At 39.8% G+C, this 23,824-nt stretch overlaps 1 protein-coding gene across 4 annotated transcripts in view; it reads right to left on the bottom strand.

The window, feature by feature from the left end:
• Cntnap5a (contactin associated protein-like 5A) overlaps positions 1–23,824 on the bottom strand; it is a 902,587-nt gene that overhangs the window by 344,617 nt on the left and 534,146 nt on the right. For all 4 annotated transcript variants that reach the window (NM_001371013.1, NM_001077425.2, XM_006529775.4 and 1 more), the window contains one exon: positions 20,759–20,865. In NM_001371013.1, coding sequence (NP_001357942.1) covers positions 20,759–20,865 — 107 coding nt within the window. The remainder of the gene's footprint in view (positions 1–20,758; positions 20,866–23,824) is intronic.

Here is a 23,824-nt window from a genome sequence, read left to right as displayed (position 1 = left end):
TTCCTACCACTGTCTTCATGCTTGCACACTAATCACCTTGACTTCAAGGTCATCACAAGAACCCACCTTGTTTTTTTTGTTTGTTTTTTTTTTATAGAGAGGTTCAAGATTTTGATATAGAAATATCCACTGTTGTGTTGGTTTCCTGCAGTATTCTGTACAGTAAATGCTGCAGGGTTTTGTGACCTAGACATAACCAAGTCTACAGGCAACATGCGTGCCAGTTAAGTTATAAACTGTCTCAACACATTTGTAAATGCAAATATCATGCTGTGATGACAAAAGGTTGTACATTTTGAGTCTATACCATTTTGATAGGCAATGTAAAAAGCCTAGGTTTGTATAAAACCACTGTATTGAATCCATGCTGTAATAAAATGGATTGAGAATACATTTTTTTCTGATGGCATATTCCTAGTTAAACAGATCATAGATCTACAATATAACGGTATCCACATATCCACAAAGATAGACATCTGCAGGTTCAGTTCCTACCCGCAGATGTAGAGATAAGAGATGGACGAATACACACACACACACACACACACACACACACACACACAAACACACTGGGTGAAAGGGAGAGATAGAGACAGATAGAGAATGAGAGAGACAGAGAGACAGAGACAGTGTCAGAGAGAAAGAGAGTCTGCACTTCTTCTAACACCATGATCAAATGCTAGCATTAGGCATAGTGTAAAGTAGAAACTGGGACAAAAAGATATGAGCATCCACAGAGCTCTAAAATTACATACTAATATTACCCTTAAATGGTTTCTATTTTCTCAAGAAATAGTTCAAATTGCCCAAAATTCCAACAGATGACAACTTACTTTGAGAATCTATGAACAAGATACTGTTAGTAGGAGTGAAATTGCCTTCAGGTCTGTAGATGACAATTTGGCAGTACGTAGCAAAATCACATAAATCCCTTTATCTGTTAAGCACTTTGCTGGAAATTTTTACACATACAGATATAATTTCAAGTGTATGAAGCAACATATGTCATAATGTTCAAGCTTATTCATTGAAATTCCAAGATAATATCTCTCTGAAAAGCCCACTGACTAGAATTTCATGAAATGAACTGTGGTACAAATTTACAACGGAATTTTTAAAAATTGATAAATGAGTAAATAAAGAAAAGCTCTGGGCTAGGTAAGACAGATTAAGGAGTGGTAAAATCAAAACTACAAAATAGTATGTATGGTATATACTTGCATGTCTGTTTGTGTCTGTACAATAATGAGAGCTTCCTTCTAGTGGCCAATGGTAAATGTAGACAGAAGACAGAACTAGAAATGGGGGATGGGCATTCACATGACTTATCTCATGTTTGTATTTATAACACCTCCAAATTGTAATATTTACACTGAAAAAAAATACAGGGGCTGGAACATGTGTATAGTGGCAGCTAACTATTCGTGTGACAGTGGGCGCAATCAATCAATTTTAGGAGTTTAAGACCAGACTTCCAAACACAAGAAGATTTTACCCAAAACAAGTAATTGAGATGCAAACTTTCTTGAGAATAGCTGTTTAAAAAAGGAAACAAACAAACAAATGCTAATAGGCTGAAGACTCAGTTCAGTGGTATATCACTGTTATCCAACATAAAACCCTGAGTGTGTTTTTTAAAAAATTAATCAAATGTTTGTTAAAGTGTACAGAAATTATTCTGTGGAGCATATATACATATGCATATATGTGTATAGATATACAAACACATACATATTTATGTGTATATACATATATCATGGATTTTTGTGCAGGAAACTTACAGATACTTTTCCCTGGGGCCCCTATTGTTTGAGACTGTTAGCTTACAGAATGGACTACATGGTTATGTGTGGAAAATTATTGGCTCAGAACCCCAAAGACAAGTTGTCAGCACAAAAGTAATTTATTTTCCCCAGAGGGATAGAGGGCAGGGATTAAGAGACAAAGACAGGAGATAGAGGAGGAAGGGATAGAAACAAAGAAGAGAGGTAAGGAGTATTTGTCTAATAAGGCAGGAAGGAGAACAAAGGACTGTCTCTGGAGAGAGAAGAGACAGACACACAGGAAAATGGTGGTTTATAAAGGTATAAGGAAATCCCATATTAGGATGAAGTGTTTAGCTTTAATTTAGCATGTTAATTAGGTAAGCCTGAGGGGGATTTTAATTGGTGGATTTTAATGCATTGATAATTGAACCTTGGTAGTCAGCTTCAGGAGGAGAGACTGGGCAAATATAGAAATATACTTTGCAGGATAGCTTCAGGAATGTAATGTAATGGTTTTTAGCAAGCAAGAGGGCATTTGGGGAGAAAAGTAAGGCCTGCCAAAGCCATGCTTGTAGCTCTCTATTTGACCAGAGTTCTTTCAGCCATCATGAGAACTGTGGGGTGGGTTAGGACCTACATTTGGAGATCAGGGACCCTAAACAAGAACAAGGCCTGAGGCACTGGGACATATGTGCTCCACATTATCTTAGAAAGAGTCCAGATATCAGCTTTTCCTGAGTTTAGTCTGGAAATGGAGTCATTCTTTCCCTCCCTAACCTGAGATTCAAGACTCTGCTAGATAACTAGTTATCAGGATAGTACAAAGGGACCCCGGCAGGAACCAACTACCAGGAAGTGGGCAAGGTTCTTGATCTTCCCTATGTGTCCAGCAATGTTCTCTCTCTAGGTAATACTGGGACCCTGAGACCATCTGCAGAATGAGTGCTGTAATACAGGAGTACACTCACATATCAGACTTTAGGTTGTCTCTTATGTCTACAAGTAAAAACAATAGCATATGCCACATGACCCAGAAAAGATGTTTCCTTGGGGTGAACACTTGGTAAATTATCCTGAATAAAATGTCCAATATCACACTAAACACACCCCCACCCCACCAACACTATCCATCTTTAAAGGGAATCATTAAGAGAAATGTTATTATTGAGTGATGTTTGAATGAAGTTCTCATCTTGTGCTAGTCTTATGTCACTATAACAAAACTACTTGACATAGTTGATTTGTGAGGAGGAACAGTGTGTATCAGCTAATGGTTTGTACAGTGCTATGCTTTCAAGCACATGCTATCATTTCTGTCTTTGTATAAGAATTTGAAAGATCAACTCAGTCTCCTGCTTTTGCAGCAATCACTTCAGCAACTCAGCCATCTGCCCAGACCTTACTACATCAATTTTAAATCAAGGAAAAGAGACAGAGAATTGAGATTTGTTTACATGAGATATAGTATACTTGCAACTTAATCAAATGCAACATGATCAAAGGGTGGGGCAAGCATAAGTGACATGGTTGTAAACATAATAGCCAAGACATGTTAAGCTGCAGTGTGCCACACTTGGCAGAAGCATAGCTGAATATGGCTGTGTAGAAAGACAGGTTCAAGGTGATATATATGACTGTGAGGGTGAGTCTCATGTATCAACATGGCAAGAATACTGCACCCAGTTATCTAGTGAATCACTGATCTTAGTGCTGCTGTAAAGGGTTTGTGTAGATAAGATTAAAATCCATGAGAATCTGATTTTATTTAAGTGAGGCTATGTGGGAATTCTGGGTGGGCTGTCTGCAATCATCAGAAAAGCCTGAAGTAGAGCTGAGTCTTCCTTGAAAGAAATATTGCCTAGGAGCTCAGAGAAGGTTCAGTCAGTAAACTGTTTGCCAAGAATTATGAAGGTGTGTCTCCAGAACACACCTTAAGGCTGAATATGGTTGCATAAGTTTGTAATCGTAGTGTGTTAGAGGCAGAGACAGTGAGGGTCTCATTGGTGAGCCAGCCTAGCCCAAGTAGTCAGTTCTGCCAAAGGAGGATCCCTATTAAAAAATTATGGACCGCTCCTGGGAGGACACACTGTTGTCCTCTGACACACACACACACACACACACACACACACACACAGAGAGAGAGAGAGAGAGAGAGAGAGAGAGAGATGCAAACATTCACACAAACAAGTACACACATATTTACCCTTACACATGAATCCACACAGAGACATACACATATGTGAACACAGGCAAACACATATCCACACTTGTACCCAAACACACACACACACACACACACACACACACACACACACACACACAATGAAACTTACATAAAACTCACACACTCATATTCACACAGGCACTCATATACCCATAACGCATACTAACACACATGCACACTAACACATATGCAGATGTGACCACACATGTGCATATGGACAGACAAATGCATGTACACTCTTGTACACATGCATGCACATGCAGTTATATAGGAACAGCCATTCAATTATATGCACATATAAATATTCACAAGCACACATATGCATGCACACATAATAACATACTTTCACACATACATGCATATACCCAATTCACTCTTGTATGAATACACTCACACACATGCACTCACATGTACACACAGGCACACACACAGACATGCACACAGTCACACTGCACTGGTAGAAAATAGCTTAACATCCTGTCCTGGATATGCAGCCTCCTTTCCCGACTACATGTCCTTTAGATATGAGACATGCCTAATCAGTTCCTATAACGACCTATGTCAACATTTCACAGTATGTTGCTTAGTACACCTTTCTGTTAGCTGTTCCCTTCCTGCAATCTGACTGGTATCAGTGGTATCTATCAGCTTTCATGCTCTTCAGTAATAACTCTAAATGATTCAGGTCAGCCCTCCTCTTTCCTACTCATTCTGTCCAGGTTCATGTCCTCTGGATTCTTAACCATTCCTTATAATCTCGGACTGTGCAGATCTTACCACAAATGCACTCTCTTCCTGTCTAGTGCTTGATCTTTGCTGAATATCTAAATATAGCCCATATGTTTATTCACTTTTATTTATCTATGCATACAGTTATACTCTTTATGCTGTGCATTATAGTTCTTTCCTCCACATTCCTATTTCGAATCCTTTCACTTACAAATCAAGTCTTGAATTTCTTGAATGTCATACACAAGGTTTAGTCTAAGTTTGGGCCCAGCATCAACACTTATATTTACCTGACTTATATAAATATGCATTGCAGAAATGAGTGATCTTAAGATAGAAAATATTTAGAGGAACATGAGTTGAACGAAAATAAATGGCAGTGGAATGCTATTGTAATTCCAGATAAGACAAAGTGTAAGATCAACAATGATGAGTGACATGGAAGTCAGCTACAGTGATTATTACATTATAATAAAAAGCAGACTCTATACTAATTAATAAAAATAACAGAAATTCTTCCTTCTGATAAATACTTCATAAGCAATTTCTAACTCCAGCAAGTTCAATAACTGTCCATTTTACCTAAACACATTTCATGTTGCAGACAGCAGTGTGACTGTAGGGGAAAACAATGAGAACAGGAGAGATAGCTCAAAGATTAAGAGGGTGTACTGTTCTTGCAGAGGACACCAATTCAGTTCCCATCACCCATGCTGATTTGCTCACAAATGCCTGTAATTCAAGCTGACAGAAATCTAACACATTTCTCTGGCCTCCACAGGCACCTTCCCTTACATGTGTGGACACATTCACAAGCAGATAATTTAAAAATAAGTCTCCAACTTATAAAAGTGATCATCTCCATTTGATGACTCCTGGAAACTCTGTGAGGAGAGCTTCAATGGAAGGTTCTCTGTAATAGAATTGTTGGAGACCCAAATATAACTGGAAAAAAAAAGAAAGAAAGAATGAAAGAGGTTGATCTCCCAAGAGCAAACACTCTTCCACCTCAGGAGAAAGATACAGGTTACAGCAGGTACAAGACAGTTTTGAGAATACCAATATGAGGAGATATACAAGGAATCACAAAATGTGGAGAGTAGAAATGTAGGAGAGCAGAGGCAGAAGAGACAAGCTATGCAAACTCAGGTTAGAACTATGTCTCAGTTTGATAGCACTACCTTAATGTGTAGCAGGCTGTTTCAAGCTCCAGTTTCACAGATAAAAAATATAAACTAGCAGTGACTCCACATTTAAAGACACTCTTGCTCTTCCAGAAGACCATGTACTCTAGGCAACTCACAAGAATCTGAAACTCCAGTTCCATTGATCCTAATGCTTTAGCTTGGTTTCTGATGGTACCTGCACTTAAACAGGCACACATCCACACACAGACAAATACAAATATACATAAATATACCAAAAAATCTAAAAATAAACAATAAACTTTCAAACATAAAAATGAAGTTTGTATTATCTGCTTAAATGACAGTATGCCAACAATCTTATACATGAAATTTACCCTCTCATTACAAAAGAATCATGTCTGTTGTTGCTACTACCATATTGCAGAAGAGAAAAAGCACAGAGTCAATATGTAATAACATCCTGCAATTCAACTAGGTTATCACTAGAGTTTAGAACTGAAACAAGACACGTTATTTTTCAAACACACTTCATATTTCATGCTACATTTTTTAAATAAAAACCAAAAAGAAAAGCCTGTGTCTGTGTCTATGTGTGTGTGTGTGTGTGTGTGTGCTCACACACACACACACATGCATGTGTGTGTATGTATTTATGTATGTATGTGTGCATATGTATGTGCAGAGGCCAGTGGAGGCTGTCCAGTATCTTCCTGTCACTTTAAATATTGGCCTCATTTCCTTCAATGTCTCACTGAAGTAGGAGTTCACCAGTTTAAAATTGATCTAGATGGTAAGACTCAGCAACAATTCGCTGTCTCTAAAATCCTCTCCTCTTTCCCCCTTCTCAGCCCTGGGGCTTCAGGTGCCTGTGGTAGTATATGGCTTTCCATGTAGGAGTTTGAGATATGAATTCAGATCTTTCTAGTTGTGTGTGGCAAAAAAATCTTTTCCTGGAGTCATTTCCCTAGCCACCATGCTCTCTCTATCTTTTGAATATCACCTAATGATATCATTAAGAAGAAAGTACCTATGAAGGTGACACTAGGGAGAATGGGCCCTTCATCTGATAGCTTCAGATCTCAGACATCACTTGTCTGCATATGTTAAATAGCTATTTTTCTACTGATGACCCATTTAAACAACAGGCGGTAATGAACTCAATTGTTAGTAGATAGAAAGTACTTGTTTCCTCTTCTAGTCATAATGTCAGTGGCATCAGTGAGTCGGGAACAAGATGATGATTGCCAGGGTCTCCATCATTCCATTAGCTGCCAGCAGGAAATCTTCACTGCTGCAAAATGACTTTGACAACCACTTTCCTGACAAACTAATAAACTCAGCTTCATGTCCTGCTAAAGCAGTGAATGGTTTTATTTCTCTTTTATGTTCTCTACGTATGTTTACTTAACCAAATGTCCTATTTATACTAGCATCTTAAGTTTGGATACTTCTACAGCTATACCAATTGGAGGATGACTTATAAGGCCTTTGAGTGGACACACTGGACCCCTGAGACAGCAAGGGCCAAGAGACCTTCCTGATCCCATTAGCATTAGTAGGGTACTGGCTTCCTCTAGTTTTTATGGAGAGATGTTGTGGGCCATGCTCACTTCATGGCATGCCACCATCATCTCACTTTCACTTTTGGTATCTAAGCACTTATAGATCAGTATTAGTATTTCTGTTTTTTTTTTTTCCCCAAGATGTGGTTTGTGTCCTGCCTAACATATTTCCTTATGTTTGAGCTTAGAACAATGGGACAGACTCAGAAAATCCTCCTGACTGTTTTCCTAGACAAATTTAGAGTCTTTAAAACTAGGGCCAGAGACTTAGGGCTAGAAGTTAGAAAGGACAAACTAAGGACTTTTTGTAGATCCTCAGAATTGTTGAACTTCCAGGTTGATTTGCCTCCAGGTGGGAGGGTGGGACTTCGGATGCCCTCACTGTCTGGAGAGTCAAAGAAATCATTTATAGCTAACCTGGACACCTGAACCAAGTGCCCTACATCAGCACCTGGAAGGATCTCATAGTCAACCCACCCAACTGGATCAAACCTCTACTTCATCAGAAACATATCCTGGAGCTAAAGAAAGAGAAACCTAAACCAACATGCCCACTCTAACCATGTTTTCCAGAATATCTGGAATGCAGGTTTCCTTCTCTCCTTCCTCCTTCCCTCTACAGGCACTGGCCACCTGTCTCCTGCAACTCACAACTAGCATGATGTGCTGAAGTGGTGGTAGCACTAGAGGGAGTAAGAGTGGAACACTTAATTAACCCTCAGCACATCAGGAGACAGGTTTCTACGTAACAGGCCATGCAGGTGACACCAGATACCACCATAGCCCTCCCATTAGGATCACAGGAACCCCAGATACCCAGGCGAACCAACCTATGCAATACTGGCCTTTCTCTACTAGTGATTTAAATAATTGGAAGATGCAGAGCCTCATATTTGCCGAGAGGCCAGATGCCCTTATAGATCTTTAAATTCAGTAATCTTTACCCATCAATCTATTTGAGATGATTGTCTGCAACTGTTACAGATTCTTTCCCCACAGAAGAGAGGGAAAGAATGGTAAATGAGGCTCAGAAATTAGCTCTGTGCAAGAATGGGGACCCTACTACTAATAGATGGATTATTGACACCTTTTTTTTTTTCCACTGGCCAGGCCCAAGTGGGTCTTCAACGTGGCTGAAGGTTAGGAGAGTCTCTGAGTCTACTGCCAGACTCTAAGAACATCTCTGTTCTCTGTTGGCTGTTCACAGCCCTTACTATTTTGGCTAAGATGGGAGATATTGGACAGCAAAGTAAGGAGTCCTCTGTAGTCTTTCTAGAGAGAACTGTGACAGCATTCCAGACTTACACCCTGCTGAATCTACTATATTTACCAGAAAACAAGTCAACAGCCATGCTGTCTTTTGTCAATCAAGCAGCACCAGACATAAAGCATAAGTTACAAAGAGTAGATAGGATGCAGGAAAGGTCCTTACAGGAAATGTTGGCAGTGGAAAAGAAAGTATACACTAACCTCAAGTCTCCCGAGAACAAGTAGGGAGGTTCAAATTCTAAACAAAAGCTGGAGTTGGCTAAAATTTTATAGCAAAGGCTGCCTCCATTAACCTTTTGCCAACTGCCAGATCTTGTGTCACCTAGTCAGGATTAATATAGTAAAAATGGCTATTTTACAGAAAGCAATCTACAGATTCAATGCAATCCCCATCAAAATTCCAATTAAATTCTTCAGAGAGTAAGAAAGGACAATTTGCATCTGGAATAACAAAAATCCTAGGATAGCAAAAACTACTCTTAACAATAAAAGAACCTCTGGTGGAATCACCATCCCCAAACTCAAGCTCTACTACAGAGCAATTGTGATAAAAATGGTGTGGTACTGGTAGAGTGACAAACAGGTAGATCAATGGAACAGAATGGAAGACCCAGAAATGAACCCAGACAAACGTAAGTATTCAAAGTAAGGCACTGCTTATATCAAAAGAAAATTGCCTATGTCTTGCTAGCCTATAGATTACTGGATGGCAGGGGACTTTAAGCTAATCCTGTCATACATATTTACATGGGTGCTGCTCCAGCATGTCCACAAGATCACCCACTTGGTATAGGGAAAATGTAAGATCTCATTCATTAGACATGCAGACTTAAAAGATTATTCATCTGAAATTGTTAGTGAAAAAAAATTGCCTCCAAGTGCTTCACCTGAAAACATACCAATGCAGACAATTAGCCCAGAGAAAGAAGACTCCTGATAGGTAAAACATAAGGTCCATTATAAAATGTACTTCATTAAGGTAAAATCAAGCAAATATGGATATGGATATATGTTTGTACTTGTAGATACTTTTTCAAGGTAGACAGAGGCTCCCCCCCCCCCCCCCGCCACACACACACACACACACACACACACACACTAAACCAGAGAAGGCACAGACTATGGTCAAAAAGATACTAGAAGATATTCTTCCCAGGTAGAGGATGACAATTTTCCTGAGTTCTGATAATGGACCTACTTTGATCACTCAGGTAACACAGGCAATAGCCAAGGCCATTGGGACAAATTGGAAACTACATTGTGTTTGCAGGCCTCAAAGTTCAAGACAGGTAGAAAGGATAAATAGAACTCTAAAAGAGATGCTCACCAAATGAACCATGAAGACTGGTGGCAACTGGGTTGCTCTTCTCCCCTTTGCCCTCAATAGGGTCAGAAACACATCCTATACCTTGGGACTAACCCCCTTGAAGATCGTGTATGGTGGACCCTCTCCCATAATTCCTAACCTAAAATCAGATGTACTAACTGTATTTAGTGATAAACATGTTCTTCATTCTCTTGAGATTCTTGTCCCTACCCAAAAGAAGCTTTGACCCTGGCTAGAACCAACCTATAAGGCTGCTTTTCCACCTACTCTACATAACTACAATCCTGGTAACGGGGTTCATCAAGAGACATCAGAAGCAACCCCTAGAGCCACACTGGAAAAGACCATACATAATTGTGCTGAGCACTCCCATCACTCTCAAAGTAGACAGGATCACTACCTGGATTCACCACACCAATGCTTGCCAAGCTAACCTTCATCCAGATGTGGAGGCTATCACATCCAATGCATCCAAATGGCAGACCCTCAAGGACAAAGATAATCCCTTAAAACTCAAGCTACAATGCTTATAATTCTTACAACCTTGATTCTAATTAATGGCACTTTCTCTAACAGCAAGCCCCATTGATCCCCTCAACCACACCTGGGTAAATTATCAACACTGCTATGAGTGACAGGGTAAATTCCACATCTAAACTAGCCCAGCCCCTCCCAAATAATTGGTGTCCAGATCTATACTTTGACATATGCAAACTGCTTGACAGTGCTTGGGAATCCTAAAGAAAAACAATCCCCAGAGGCATTGGCTTATGGCTGTAAACATCCTGCCCAGACACTGGGACACAGAAAACATGGGTTTTACATCTGCTCTGACCAAACCAAATCTCAGAAGGCAAAATGTGGAGATACTGCCTAATATTGCTGTGTGGCTTGGGGATTGAGAGTCCACTGGCCACGTCTGGTGGACTCCACCTGTGACTAATAATTTGATCACAGTCACCTGTTGTGCACCAGATTCTAACTCCTTGGGGTATGGGCAGGTACAATGAGAAGAGATGGGAGGCCAATGTGCCAAGAACTGGGGATGGGGACTTTGGTCTAGGACCAGACATTCTAACCTCATTGCTATTAGAATTACAGACAAAGGAAAAAAAGATCCCTCATGGAAGACTGATAAACCTTGGGTCTAAGTTTTTATGCCAATGGAAAAGATCATGAAGTCCTATAGACAATTCATCAGCTCATCCAAGTCCTCTGGAAAGGCCAAGGCATATCTTTGGGCCCTAATGAAGTTCTGGTAAAGCCCCATCACCACCTACCCTCACTGGCCACTATATCCCCAAGGGTCCCAGTGACCTCCACCTCCCCATTTGAGTGGGGGCCCACCCCAGTACCCAAAATGAGACCCCTACAATTTCTTGAGGCCAGATATGAGGTTCTATATATCGCATATAACAATCATATTTTTGATAGTTGGCTTTAACTATGTTCATACTGCTTAATATGATGATATCAATTTTAATGCCTCCATCACTGAGGCACTGTTTAATGGAAATCCCCACCTCTTCATCTCTCTGGATCCAAGGGGATCATTAATCTCACATTTTGTGATATATATGTCCAGGTTTCCATGTTGCTTCATTTTATGTTTTTAATTGACTGTATGTATGTGAAGAAAATACCAATAGTCTCAGTCTCCTTCTCTCTCTCTCTCTCTCTCTCTCTCTCTCTCTCTCTGTATATGTAGTGTGTGTGTGTGTGTGTATGTAGTGTGTGTGTGTGTGTGTGTGTGTGTGTGTGTGTGTATTTGTATATGAATGTGGATATCATGGCACACACAAAGAGGTTATAGGACAACTTCAGATTTTGATCTTAACATTCCTTGTTGCTTGATACAACATATATTTTTTGGTTTTCTTCTGGGTACATGGGTACATTAATACAGCTGACCTGTGAGCTTTCAGAAGTTTCCTGTCTCAGCTTCTTATCTTCATCTGATTTTATGTGGGTTCTGGGGATCCAAGCTTAGTTCCTCTCTCTCTTGTGTGGCAGGTACATTACCCATGGAACATTCCCCAAGTCCAGATTAGTCCTTAGTTATGGGGCACACTGGGAATTTGCATTTTTCTGGCAAGTAGTCTTCTTTTGATTGAAATAAATGAGAAAAAATGTGCTCAATGCTCTTGCTGAATATTCACAGTACACATTAGTACGTTCCAAATGTTGTGACACCAATAACAGACCTGTCTTCAGTTTATTACTATCTCTAAATTTGGGATTCTTTCTTGCTTCTTTGAAGTTGGAAATAAAGCCAACATTTGTGACTACGTTTCTGTGCTGCTAATCCAATGCAGTCATTTGAAGCAAACGTTCTTGTATTTTCAATTAAAATGCATGATAGGGGAGGAGAGGTAGCTGAATAGAGAAAGGGAAGAAACAGCAAATGGAAAAAATTATTATGCAGGAGATTATGTAAGAAACTCTATAATGATTGTCATATCTTCAAAAGTGAGAAAAATCCATCCCAGGTGAAGACCCTGCCTTGCTGCTTTCTGTTTTTGATAGGAATCGTGGCATAGATGTGGGTAAGCCTTGCTGTGATCCATATAATAATTAGTATCATTCATTCCTTTTTGTAGAAATGTATAATGAGAAAAAAGGTCATTAATTCATTTGACGCTGAGGTCAAATTCTACTTCCTTTAGTTGTGCATATATAAATATTTTCCACATAAAGAATACTTATTAATTGCTTACCATGGTAGAAAAGTACCTAGGAGGAACCCAGATATCCCATATTCCAGGTAGGTCTGTCTAACCAGGCTATGTATAGTTTTTATGTGGAAATGAGCAGTATTTCTGGACAAGAGGTGTGGATATATGAGGTTGAGGGCTTGGAAGAGAGCTTCCACAATTGAACCTGCTCAGAGCTCAAGTCATAAGATTGTAGGTGTCTTAGGATATGCCTTAACCCCTTCTCTGGAATTTTACACTCTGAGATTTCAATTGTTAATGCGTAATAGCAGTCTGAAAAAGTTAGATGAAAAATTCAAGAAATAATCAATTCATAAGTTTTAAGTAATTTTATTACAGCATGTAGTCGATTTTCTTACTCCTTTAACACTAATTGTTTTAGTTCCTTCCTGAGCCTATTTTATAAGTTAAACTTTATCATAGGCATGCAGCCCACCTAGCAGGAATGAAGATATTCTGAGGGGATTCTTGTGCCCCTCTTTTTTCTATCAGACCAGCAGAGAGGATGTTCTTAAAAAAGAAAAAAAAAAAAAAAAGAAGAAGATTCCTACAGGAATCCCATGCTGTGAAAGGGATGGAGGTTTGCATAAAAGACTGTCTCCAGGAATGCAATTTCATACTGTTCTGACATTATCAAAACACCTTGCAGGAAAGACAGAGATAGAGATGTAGGTCAGGGCCTCACCTTAGCTAGGAATGCTTAGTTATTCATACAGCTGGTTCTCTACTTAAGCCTACACTTCATGTTAGGATCCTAAAGATGGGCTTTTGGAGTCAATGGACCTCCATATTCCTATTCTCCTCTCTTTGCTTCTTTCTATAATTTGTCTCTTGAACTGGATATTTGAAAATGGTTGGGTAACCCTGGCTGGCCCAGAGGCTCTCAAGCCTCTGTACTAGACTCTGACATCTCTGAAAACAGGTCCACACTATAAGGGAAAAAATCTCTTATTTGGTTTTGTTCTGCCTATGGTTACAAGGATCTAGTAGAATATGAGGAAAGTGAATATGGAGAAAATACTGGGCTAAAAACAAACAAAAGCAAAGAAAAACAACAAAACAACAACCAAAAAACCTCAAACAAACAAACACAGATTCCAGGTGACTCTTAATATGTGATCAGTAAATGTGAGCTGGGGAACCCAATTTTCATATAACACTCTCACATCAAACCAAACCTGAAGATGCAGTCACCACTCTGTTCATCTAAGAACCCATTCAAGTTTAGTAAATAAACAAACAAAAACAATCCTCCCATGTGTTCTCTGCAATTTGTTTCCAGCTTGCTGATATCCAATTTTAAAGGCATCTTTCCCATTGAGTCTATTCTTCCTAGCATGCTATGATTTCTACCATTTGCTGCTTGCAGAGTTGCAAATAACATACAGCATCTCAAACTCATACAGTTTCCTACTTTAAGACAAGCTCAACAGTACCATCAGAGATGTACTTTCCAAAAGAAACTGATAAAGACACAACTATGAAACAAATACTAGGCAGTCTATTCCCAGCATTAAAATAAAACCAACCTCTGGTTGTACCCTAGTTAGCCTGAGCTCCTGCTCACTGGGCCCACACTTCCAGCAATTCCTAATTGATCACTTTATCTTTCCTGTTAGGCTAGATGACGTGTAGCCTCTCTGTGCTGTCAGAAGACCAAGGTCTAAGCTACTCAGCCTTTGTATGGTTGTTTTCCTGCCCCAGACAGAAACTGTGATCTCTGTGAATTTGAGCCTGACGTGATCTACAGAGTGACTTCTAACACAGCCAAGGCTACACAAAGAAACATTGTCTTCAAAATTTATTAATTAATTAATGGGTCCTGGGCATCAATTCCAGGTCATCATGCTTGAGTAAGCAAGAGCCTTTACTTCTGAATGAACGTATCCTGCTGACTCCCTCTTCTTATTCCTTTCCTTCTCATCCTTCAAGTCTCTTCTGAGGCCTCATTTGTTCTAATATGCTCTCCTTTTCTGAGGAACAGTGTTTTCGGCCTAGTAATCAAGAATCATGGTGTTTGTAGTATCACAAGCTGACTATCATTTTTCATCATTTTTAAATATAGACAGGTGTTGTGGAATAGATCAGTCCTGGAGGGGATAGGGAGATGGCTTATTTAGTTACTAAAGATTTTGCTGTACAGGGATGAGGACCTAAGTTTCGAATGTCTAGCATTCTGTAAAAAACAGGTGTGGCCTGGGACCCTATGACAGTAGCACTGGAGCAGAAGAAATACAAGGATCTCTGGAGTTGCTGGCTTGCTATTTTAGGCAAATCAGTAAGCCTGAGGTTCAGTGAGAGACTCTGTCTTAAAACATTACTGGGAGAAACTGTAGAAGAAAATAATGTTGCGTTCTTACACATGCACACATGAACACTGATACATACATAAACATACATAACCATATATACATACATATGCATATATATATATATATATATATATATATATATATATATACAGGAACATGTGGTGAATTGCAGGCTGATATCCAGTCGAGCTGAGGTCTGAACCCCGATGGTCATAATTCTCCTACATGACAAGGTAGGTGTTCCCTTATGCTCCTGGAACTCTGGTCCCTGCCTAAGTTACCACCTCCCACAGCCCCCACAAGAGAAGCATGGTCAGTAGTCACGTAGACAATGGCTCAAGCTTCTGCTGTTCAGGCTAAACTCCTCCCCAGTTACCTAGCAACATTGAAGACCATAAAAAGGGCTGTTCAACCCCCATCTCACTCTCTTACTCTTATGCTCTTGCTCTTACTTCTTACCTCTCACTTCTCTCACCCTCTCTCTCCCCTCTCTTTGTCTTCTCTCCTCTCTCCTTTCTCTTTGTCTTCTCCTCTCCTCTCCTCTCCTCCTCCTCTTTCTTCTTCTTCTTCTTTCTTCTTCTTCTTCTTCTTCTTCTTCTTCTTCTTCTTCTTCTTCTTCTTCTTCTTCTTCTTCATATTCTTCTTTCTCTCTCTCTCTCTCTCTCTCTCTCTCTCTCTCTCTCTCTCTCTCTCTCCTTTTGTACCTTCTCTCTTTCTCCCTGCATTTCTATAATAAAGTTCTTAATCCACAGAGAGTCTCTGCTCCATCAAGATCCACTGCACATGTGTCTTTCTTACCAGTTGGAACATCTTCTGGATATATGCCCAGGAGAGGTATTGCTGCATCCTCCAGTAGTATAATGTCAAATTTTCTGAGGAACCGCCAGACTGATTTCCAGAGTGGTTGTGTTCATAGCAGCCTTATTTATAATAGCCAGAAGCTGGAAAGAATCCAGATGTCCCTCAACAGAGGAATGGATACAGAAAATGTGGTACATTTACACAATGGAATACTACTCAGCTATTAAAAAGAATGAATTTATGAAATTCCTAGGCGAATGGATGGACCTGGAGGGCATCATCCTGAGTGAGGTAACCCAATCACAAAAGAACTCACATGACATATACTCACTGACAAGAGGATATTAGTCCAGAAACTTAGAATACCCAAGACATAAGATACAATTTGCAAAACACATGAAACTCAAGAAGAATGAAGACCAAAATGTGGACACTTTGCCCCTTCTTAGAATTGGGAACCAAACACCCATGGAAGGACATACAGAGACAAAGTTTAGAGCTGAGACGAAAGGATGGACCATCTGGGGACTGCCATACCCAAGGATCCATCCCATAATCAGCCTCCAAACGCTGACACCATTGCATACACTAGCAAGATGTCGCTGAAAGGACCCAGATACAGCTGTCTCTTGTGAGGCTATGTCGGGGCCTAGCAAACACAGAAGTGGATGCCCACAGTCAGCTATTGGATGGATCACAGGGCCTCCAAAGGAGGAGCTAGAGAAAGTACCCAAGGAGCTAAAGAGATCTGAAACCCTATAGGTGGAACAACAATATGAACTACCCAGTACCCCCCAGAGCTCGTGTCTCTAGCTGCATATGTATCAGAAGATGGCCTAGTCAGCCATCACTGGAAAGAGAGGCCCATTGGTCTTGCAACCTTTATATGCCTCAGTACAGGGGAACGCCAGGGCCAAGAAGTGGGAGTGGGTGGGTAGGGGAGTGGGGGGGAGGGTATTGGGCACTTTTGGGATAGCATTGGAAATGTAAATGAGGAAAATACCTAATAAAAAATATCCCCTGCGCACTCTAGCAGGTGTTGGGAATCTCGTCCATCATCCCTCTCTCCTATAACCCTGGGGCAACAGGGTGTTGTCTTGGGGGTCCCCATTCAGGGGCTGCCCCTTGTTCCACCCTCCCCCAACGATTGGGGTCAGAGGTTTAGATGCCCACCCGGGGCCGATTGGAAAGTGCCTGGCAGTCCTCCCAAATCTGCCTGCCCAGAGCACAGGCACTCTGGCGGACATGGCCTATTTCTCTCCTCCTTTTTCCCCAGGGCCTCCCAGCTCCCCCATTTTGTTCCCAACAGGAACACACACTGCTTTATCTTCTGCTTATTTCTTCTCCTTTTCTTTCTTCCATTCATCCTATTTCTTTTATCCTTCCTTCTCATTCCTGTCCTCTTCTTCCTTTCTCCTTCTCTTCTTTCCTCTCCTTTTCCTTTCCTCCATTTTCTCTTACCTCTTCTCATTTTGTTTCTCCCTATTTTTCTTCTCATCCTTCTCTTGTCTACTTGAAGTTGAGAACCATATGCTATTAGCATGGAGAGTAAAGAATAATAATCTCAATAAGAAACTCATAATAATATCAGTAGATGAGTTAAGCCTAAGATAAAGGTATGAAAGATAATTTGAAATGAATATTTTTTGTTGAAATTTCCTCACTATGTACAATCATCCAAATGTGATAAAATGGCCTGTTTCCCTAAAAAGGAACTAGCAAAGCCTCTCTGCCCTGTGATGACTGTTAAGTCTGAGAGCCAGACAGCTTTTTATGCTCCAGTCAATAACTGTGTATTGACTGACCAAAGCAAGCAGCACTCCATCACTTTAGAGAAGAAAGCTGACACCATTTTGTAAAGATGAAAAGTGACCTGAAAATGCTTTGTTATGATGTCAACAAGCTACACTGTGAAGAGATTAGAGGAGCTTGAAACTTGGTGGAGAGATCCTGAACATTCTCCTGTAAATGTCACCAACCAGATGCTAAGAAGATCAAGAACAGGCATTCCATAGGAGACAGAGAGAAGTCGGTATGTAACTGTCCTTTCATTTAGCAGGACAACAGCAATCATTACACCCATAACTACTGAAACCAGATATGCTTTAAAGAGCAGGAGTCAAAAGATAGAAGGCAACTTTATAGGAACAATTATTCTTCTGCTCTACCAGTCATCTGAAAAACAAAACAAAACAAAGCACTTTATATTGGAGACTTCCCAAGAGCATAAATAATGACCTCCATTTCAATCCTAAAGTGTTGAGCAGCAAGATATTATAAATAGTTTCACCCATTAGAAGCAAAAAAGGGAAAAGAAAGTCACAGAAAAAACTGTGAAGTATACACTGTCCTAAAACTTTTAGAGAAAGGGAGGCATGAAATAAGACCTTTCAAATCATCGTGACATTTGACCCAGTGCCTGTTCTTAGGAGTAATCATGTAAATAATACAGCTTATGGTGGTGGGAAGATGGCTCAGTTGGAATTGCTTGCACTGTACAAATATTAGACCCTGAATCCAGTCCTGAGAATTCATATAAAAGCTAAGCAAGAATTATGTGTGCCTGTAATTTCAGAAGTAGGTGGTAGATAGAGCCTGTCCTTGGGTCTTGCTAACCACAGATTGCATCAAAAACAGTAAGCTCCAAGTTAGACCCCATCTCAGGAAAAAAAAAAAAAACAGAAAGAGAAAATTGACCACTGAAATCATCATCTGGCCTCCACGAACACCAGTACAAATGAGCATATATGCATACTTATACATACACACACATATACACACACACACACACACACCACAAAAGGAAATCACATTTTGTGGACCATGACATGTATCTTTGATCGTTGTGCATCAAATCTCATTTATCTTCATGCATCTAATACAATCTAGGACCAACAAATGAGAGAAGATGGCATGAAAATTGAATAATAGACCAACCAGATAATTCAGCCACACCATTCCTGTGTATTTACCCAAAGAATCACAAGTTAGTATCCCATAAACACTTCCCCATCAGTGTTGTTTGCTGCATCTTTCATAGTAGCTTTCCAAGGCCTCTGCCAGAAGAGGAATGGCTAAAGAAAATGTACTTCATTCTTGCGCGCACTCAACTGGCCAGGAAGAACGACGCTGCTACAGGATCCTTCTGCACACGTTTATTCAGTCCTGTTTCTTCTTTCTCTATATTTCCCTTGTTTATATCTCCCTTGTTTATATCTCTCCCTTGTTTATATCTCCCTTGTTTATATCTCCCTTGTTTTTATATCTCCCTTGTTTATATCTCTCCCTTGTTTATATTTCCCCTGTTTGTATATCTCCCCTGTTTTTATCTCCCTTGTTTATATCTCTCCCTTGTTTTTATATCTCCCCCGAACCCTGGGCCTCTCACTCTTTTATACTCTCAGTTCCCATCCACGCACAGCAGGCCACGCCACCTCACCAGGCACGCAGCTTCAGCTAATCAGGGCAGCAGGGGCAAATCTCCACCAAATTGGATTCACCTGTATCCTGGTACACCTGCGCAGCACTCAAGATGTTTGTGTCTTATATGAGGAAGTCAGGTGCAAGTCATATGACTTAGCTGCAGTCCCTGGCGCCTTTGGGACTGCCGCCACACCCGCTCCTAACACTTCATACATATGATAAAATTATTTTCAGTCTGGATTTATGCTAACCACAGGAAAATGGATATATCTCCTCTGCAGATGTCCTGACCCAGTCCCATTCTCCTGTCTCCTCACTCTTTCTATCAGCAGTGTTGCACTCTAACTCCTGGGTCCTTTACAATTTCTCCACAGGACAACATTATATTTGTGGATCCACTTCCTCCATTACTCTAAGAATCCTTCTTCTTCTTCTTTTTTTTTTTTTTTTTGTTTTTTGTTTTTAGTTTTTCTATAACTTGGACAAGATCAGCCTAGGGCTTCAACCTGAAGCTTCACAAATGCTCAGCATTGACAGATATTCAACAATATTTACAGCCAATTCTTGCTTTGTAGTCTCACTTCCATTGGAGGTGACATACATATCTGGCCAATGGAATGTGAGCAGAAAAATACTTATACACATTTTCAGGGAAAGTGTTTGAATAAAACATAGTCTTATTTCCTCATCCTGTATTTCCTTCCTATGGCCAACATTCAGATGAAGTCACCTCTGCCATAATGAGGACAGTGTGAATAAGATGGCCTGCCAACGTGAGGTACTTTGTAGTGTCTCCAATAAATTTGTCTAACATTGGTTTCTGGCTTGTGGTGCTGTTTAGAGATGTAGCAGAATCTTTAGGAGGTAGATCCTCAGTAAAGGCCACTGTGGGCAGGAATTGAAGCTACATAATTTTATTTCATTTCCTATTTATTCTGTTTCCTCAGTGTGAATAAAATATAATCTGTTAGGATTTCTTTTCTTTCTACCATGCCTTCCCTATGTGTTGCCATGTCTTCCTCATTTATGATTATTCATACCCTTCTGGACCTGCAAACCCAAATAAACCTCTTGTCTATTAAGTTGTTTTGGTCACAGTGTTTTTTAATCATAGCAGTAGGAAAATAGCTATGACATCATGCTGCTTATCATTTGGACCAGTGATGTATATGAGTTACATGTTGCAACAGTACAACTCATAATGCCTTTTGTTGCACAGCTCCCTACATACATGTAGTTCCATTCTCTCTCTCACTTTAGCACATATCTAACTTCACTTTTTCCTCTTCTCATAAATTCCATAAAGTCATGTCTTGTCTCTATGCTTTTCTCCTGCCTGTCTCAGTTTTTGAGATATTGCATCTTATTTGATAATTCATGCTAAAGGAATAAACAATGACCAAACAATGAGAAATTGTCAGGGTCCCTACACTGTATTCCTGGAGTTGTGCCCATATACTCTGGGCACACTGTATATACTCACAGTCATGGCAGGTGGCTCCAGTGTAACCAGTACCACTACAGTTGCAGTAGAAGGTAGTCCAGGTTTGGTCACAATGTCCTCCATGTTCACAGTAGTTTGGCAAACACCTAAAGGGAAGTAATAAAAAGAAAAACACTAATATGGCAAGACAGTTAAAACAGAGAGGCAATCAAAAGCTTTGCCAGCAACAATGGGAAATGAATCCACTAAAGTCCTATAACTGTCAGAGTTAAGTGATATGAGAACCATAGAGGTGTGCTTCTGCTACTGTGGAGTGGTGGCCTCAGAGCTGAATTCTACCTTTGAGTTAAAGCTTCAGTGTTATCACACAGACAGCTGAATGGAAGTGGGAATATTCTATGGAATGGAATGTTTATTCTGGCACAAAGTGCTGAAACTTACATTTGAAAGTATTGTTGCTTTTTAAAGGAAATGAAAAAAAACTAACAGTCCTGGAGATTACTGCCTATGTTTCTTTTTGGGAGTAGCTAGGAAACTACCTTAATGCATAGAAGCAGAGTACAGTCTAAAGACTAATGCCCCCTCAATTAACATGAAAGGCAATTCTACTTTTTCAGACGGCTTTCAAGAATGCCATCTCAAAGACTTTCTCTAGTTATGACTGCAAACTAGTGTGCAGTCTTTTCACCCAAACCAGAGTAAGGCACTTTACTTCCCTACTTCCCATTCTCCCCAACTCATATCTCCCATACACTGTAGAGAAGCACAGCTTTCAAAATTCTCTGCTAGCACTTCTCTCCCATTTTGTATCCTGCCTTGTATCTGAATATACTCTTTTTATGTATTTTTCTCATATCATGAGTCCATGCCTACATATTTGCAGTTATATCAAATGCATTGTAGGAGGGTGTAATCAGGAAGGGGCAGTAAAAGGGTTGTAAAGGGAATTAAAAAAAAAAGAATGCCTGCTTTTAAGTGCTCTAGCAATTTTGAATTCTACTGTTCAGCTCCCAAAACCTAAGTATTTATAAGTTATTGTCCCAAAGTAGATCAGAAGTAGAATATCTGAGTATGAGGCAACTTAAAATATCCCACAGGGGGCAGAAATGGGTGGGTGGGTAGGGGAACACCCTCATATAAGCAGGGGGAGATAGGAGGTTTCCTGGCAAGTGGGGAGGAACCGGGAAAGAAGATAACATTTGAAATGTAAATAAAGAGAATATCCAATAAAAATTTAAAACAAAAAGAATAATTTGGGGAAAAACAAAAGAAAAAGAAAGAGAGAAAGAAAGAAAAGAAGGAAGGAAGGAAGGAAGGAAGGAAGGAAGGAAGGAAGGAAGGAAGGAAGGAAGGAAGGAAGGGGAAGAAAGGAAGAAAAGAAATATACTATCACGTTGTGTGTTTCTGGGTGATTGTGCAAGTATTAGTGAGTGTGAGAGAGATATATGTGTACATATGTGTGCCTGGATTTATGGATTTATGTGCTTGAGGCTAAGTATGAAGGAGCTGTATACATATATGATGTGTGTGCATGCATATGAATGTGGATGACGTCTATGTCCACATATGTGCATGTGGTTGTATGTGCCTGAGAAGGAGTATGGGAGAGGTGTATGTGCATATGTAATATGTGTGCATATAAGTGAGTTTGATGGAGATGTATGTGCACCTATGTGTACATGTTTGTATGTGCATGTACATGAATTTGAACAGGTGTGTGTGAACATGTGTATATATGTTCTTCAGGTAACATCCATCATGTTTGGTTTTGTTTTATTTGTTGCTTGTTTATGGTTATTTACTTTTATTTATTTTATTCTATACCAGGCCGGGAAGTTGCCAAATAGCTAGGCTGGCCAGTCAGTGAGCCCCAGTGATCAATCTAGATCCCCAGAATGAGGTTTACTTACTAGGTACCAAACCTAGCATCTTTGCACATGGACACTGAGTATTAAATTCAGGACTTGGTGCTTGCAAGGCAAGCATATTACCAACTGAAACAGCCCTCAATATAACTATTTTTCCAAAAAGAAGACTGCCTCTATTATCTTTTCAGATAACAAGTAAAATTGCAAACACTTTTGTTAAATCCTGATCCTTCAGCTAAGGGAAATAATTCTGTTTTTTCCATAGACTGATATCTCTTTTGCCTCTTTCTTTTCTCTCTCTCTCTCTCTCTCTCTCTCTCTCTCTCTCTCTTTCTCTCTCCCCTCTGTCTGTCTGTATGTCTTATGTCTTTTTCTCTGTCTCTCTATGTCTCTCTCTGACTCTCTCTCTCGCATTAACTGATATTTTGTGATCTGTGGTGTGCACATTCTATTGATCTGTAATTTATAATGATTATTTTCTCATTTTAGTGCTTAAATGTTAATCACAAGATTTATTCAATTATTATCTTGTGGGAAACTGCTAAAGAATCACTTTTTAGATTTCTTACTAATCCTCCATTTTCTTCTCTCTCTAGCTCTGCTATTACTAGCTACTATATAGATCCATATAAGTCTGGGGCACAGAAAAATACAGGCTAAATCACATTGAACAGAGTTTCACTATGGATTTTGAACTATCCTGGAACTTTCTATATAAACAAGGATGGACATGAGCCCACAAAAATTCCGTCTGCTTCTGCCTACCTTGTGCTAGGACAACAGGTATGTGCCACAGTAGTAGATTCATCACTTAATATAAACAAGAGACCTTACTAATCATGTGTTCTACATATAAAAGCCCCCTCATGCCACAAGACTTTACATAGCAAACACCACCTTGGACCCTGTTTTTGATCCTGAATCCTAATCTTGCCCTAATCACAATAAACACTTCTCTCCTTCCTGATGTTTCTGCGCAATCTTAAACCATATTCAATGTGTTTGCTTTTTGTCGCTGTAACTAAATACTGCAGATAATCACTTAAAGGAGTAATATATATTTCAGTGTCTCTTTCTGACCATCAAGGTTTCTGTCCATCATGGTGAAAAAGCTTTTATCAGGGCAGCCAGGAAGCAAGGGGATGGTAGAAACAAGATAAAATCCCAAAGGCTCTACATCCAGTGTCCTATTATCTTAGGCCACTAGAAGATTAATCATTCAATTCAACAGTCATTT

This window comes from Mus musculus, chromosome 1 (genome assembly GCF_000001635.26).
Source record: "Mus musculus strain C57BL/6J chromosome 1, GRCm38.p6 C57BL/6J".
In the NCBI taxonomy this organism is placed as follows: Eukaryota; Metazoa; Chordata; class Mammalia; order Rodentia; family Muridae; genus Mus; species Mus musculus.
Note: the sequence above shows the minus strand (reverse complement) of the source record. Positions and strands in the feature narration are given on the sequence as shown.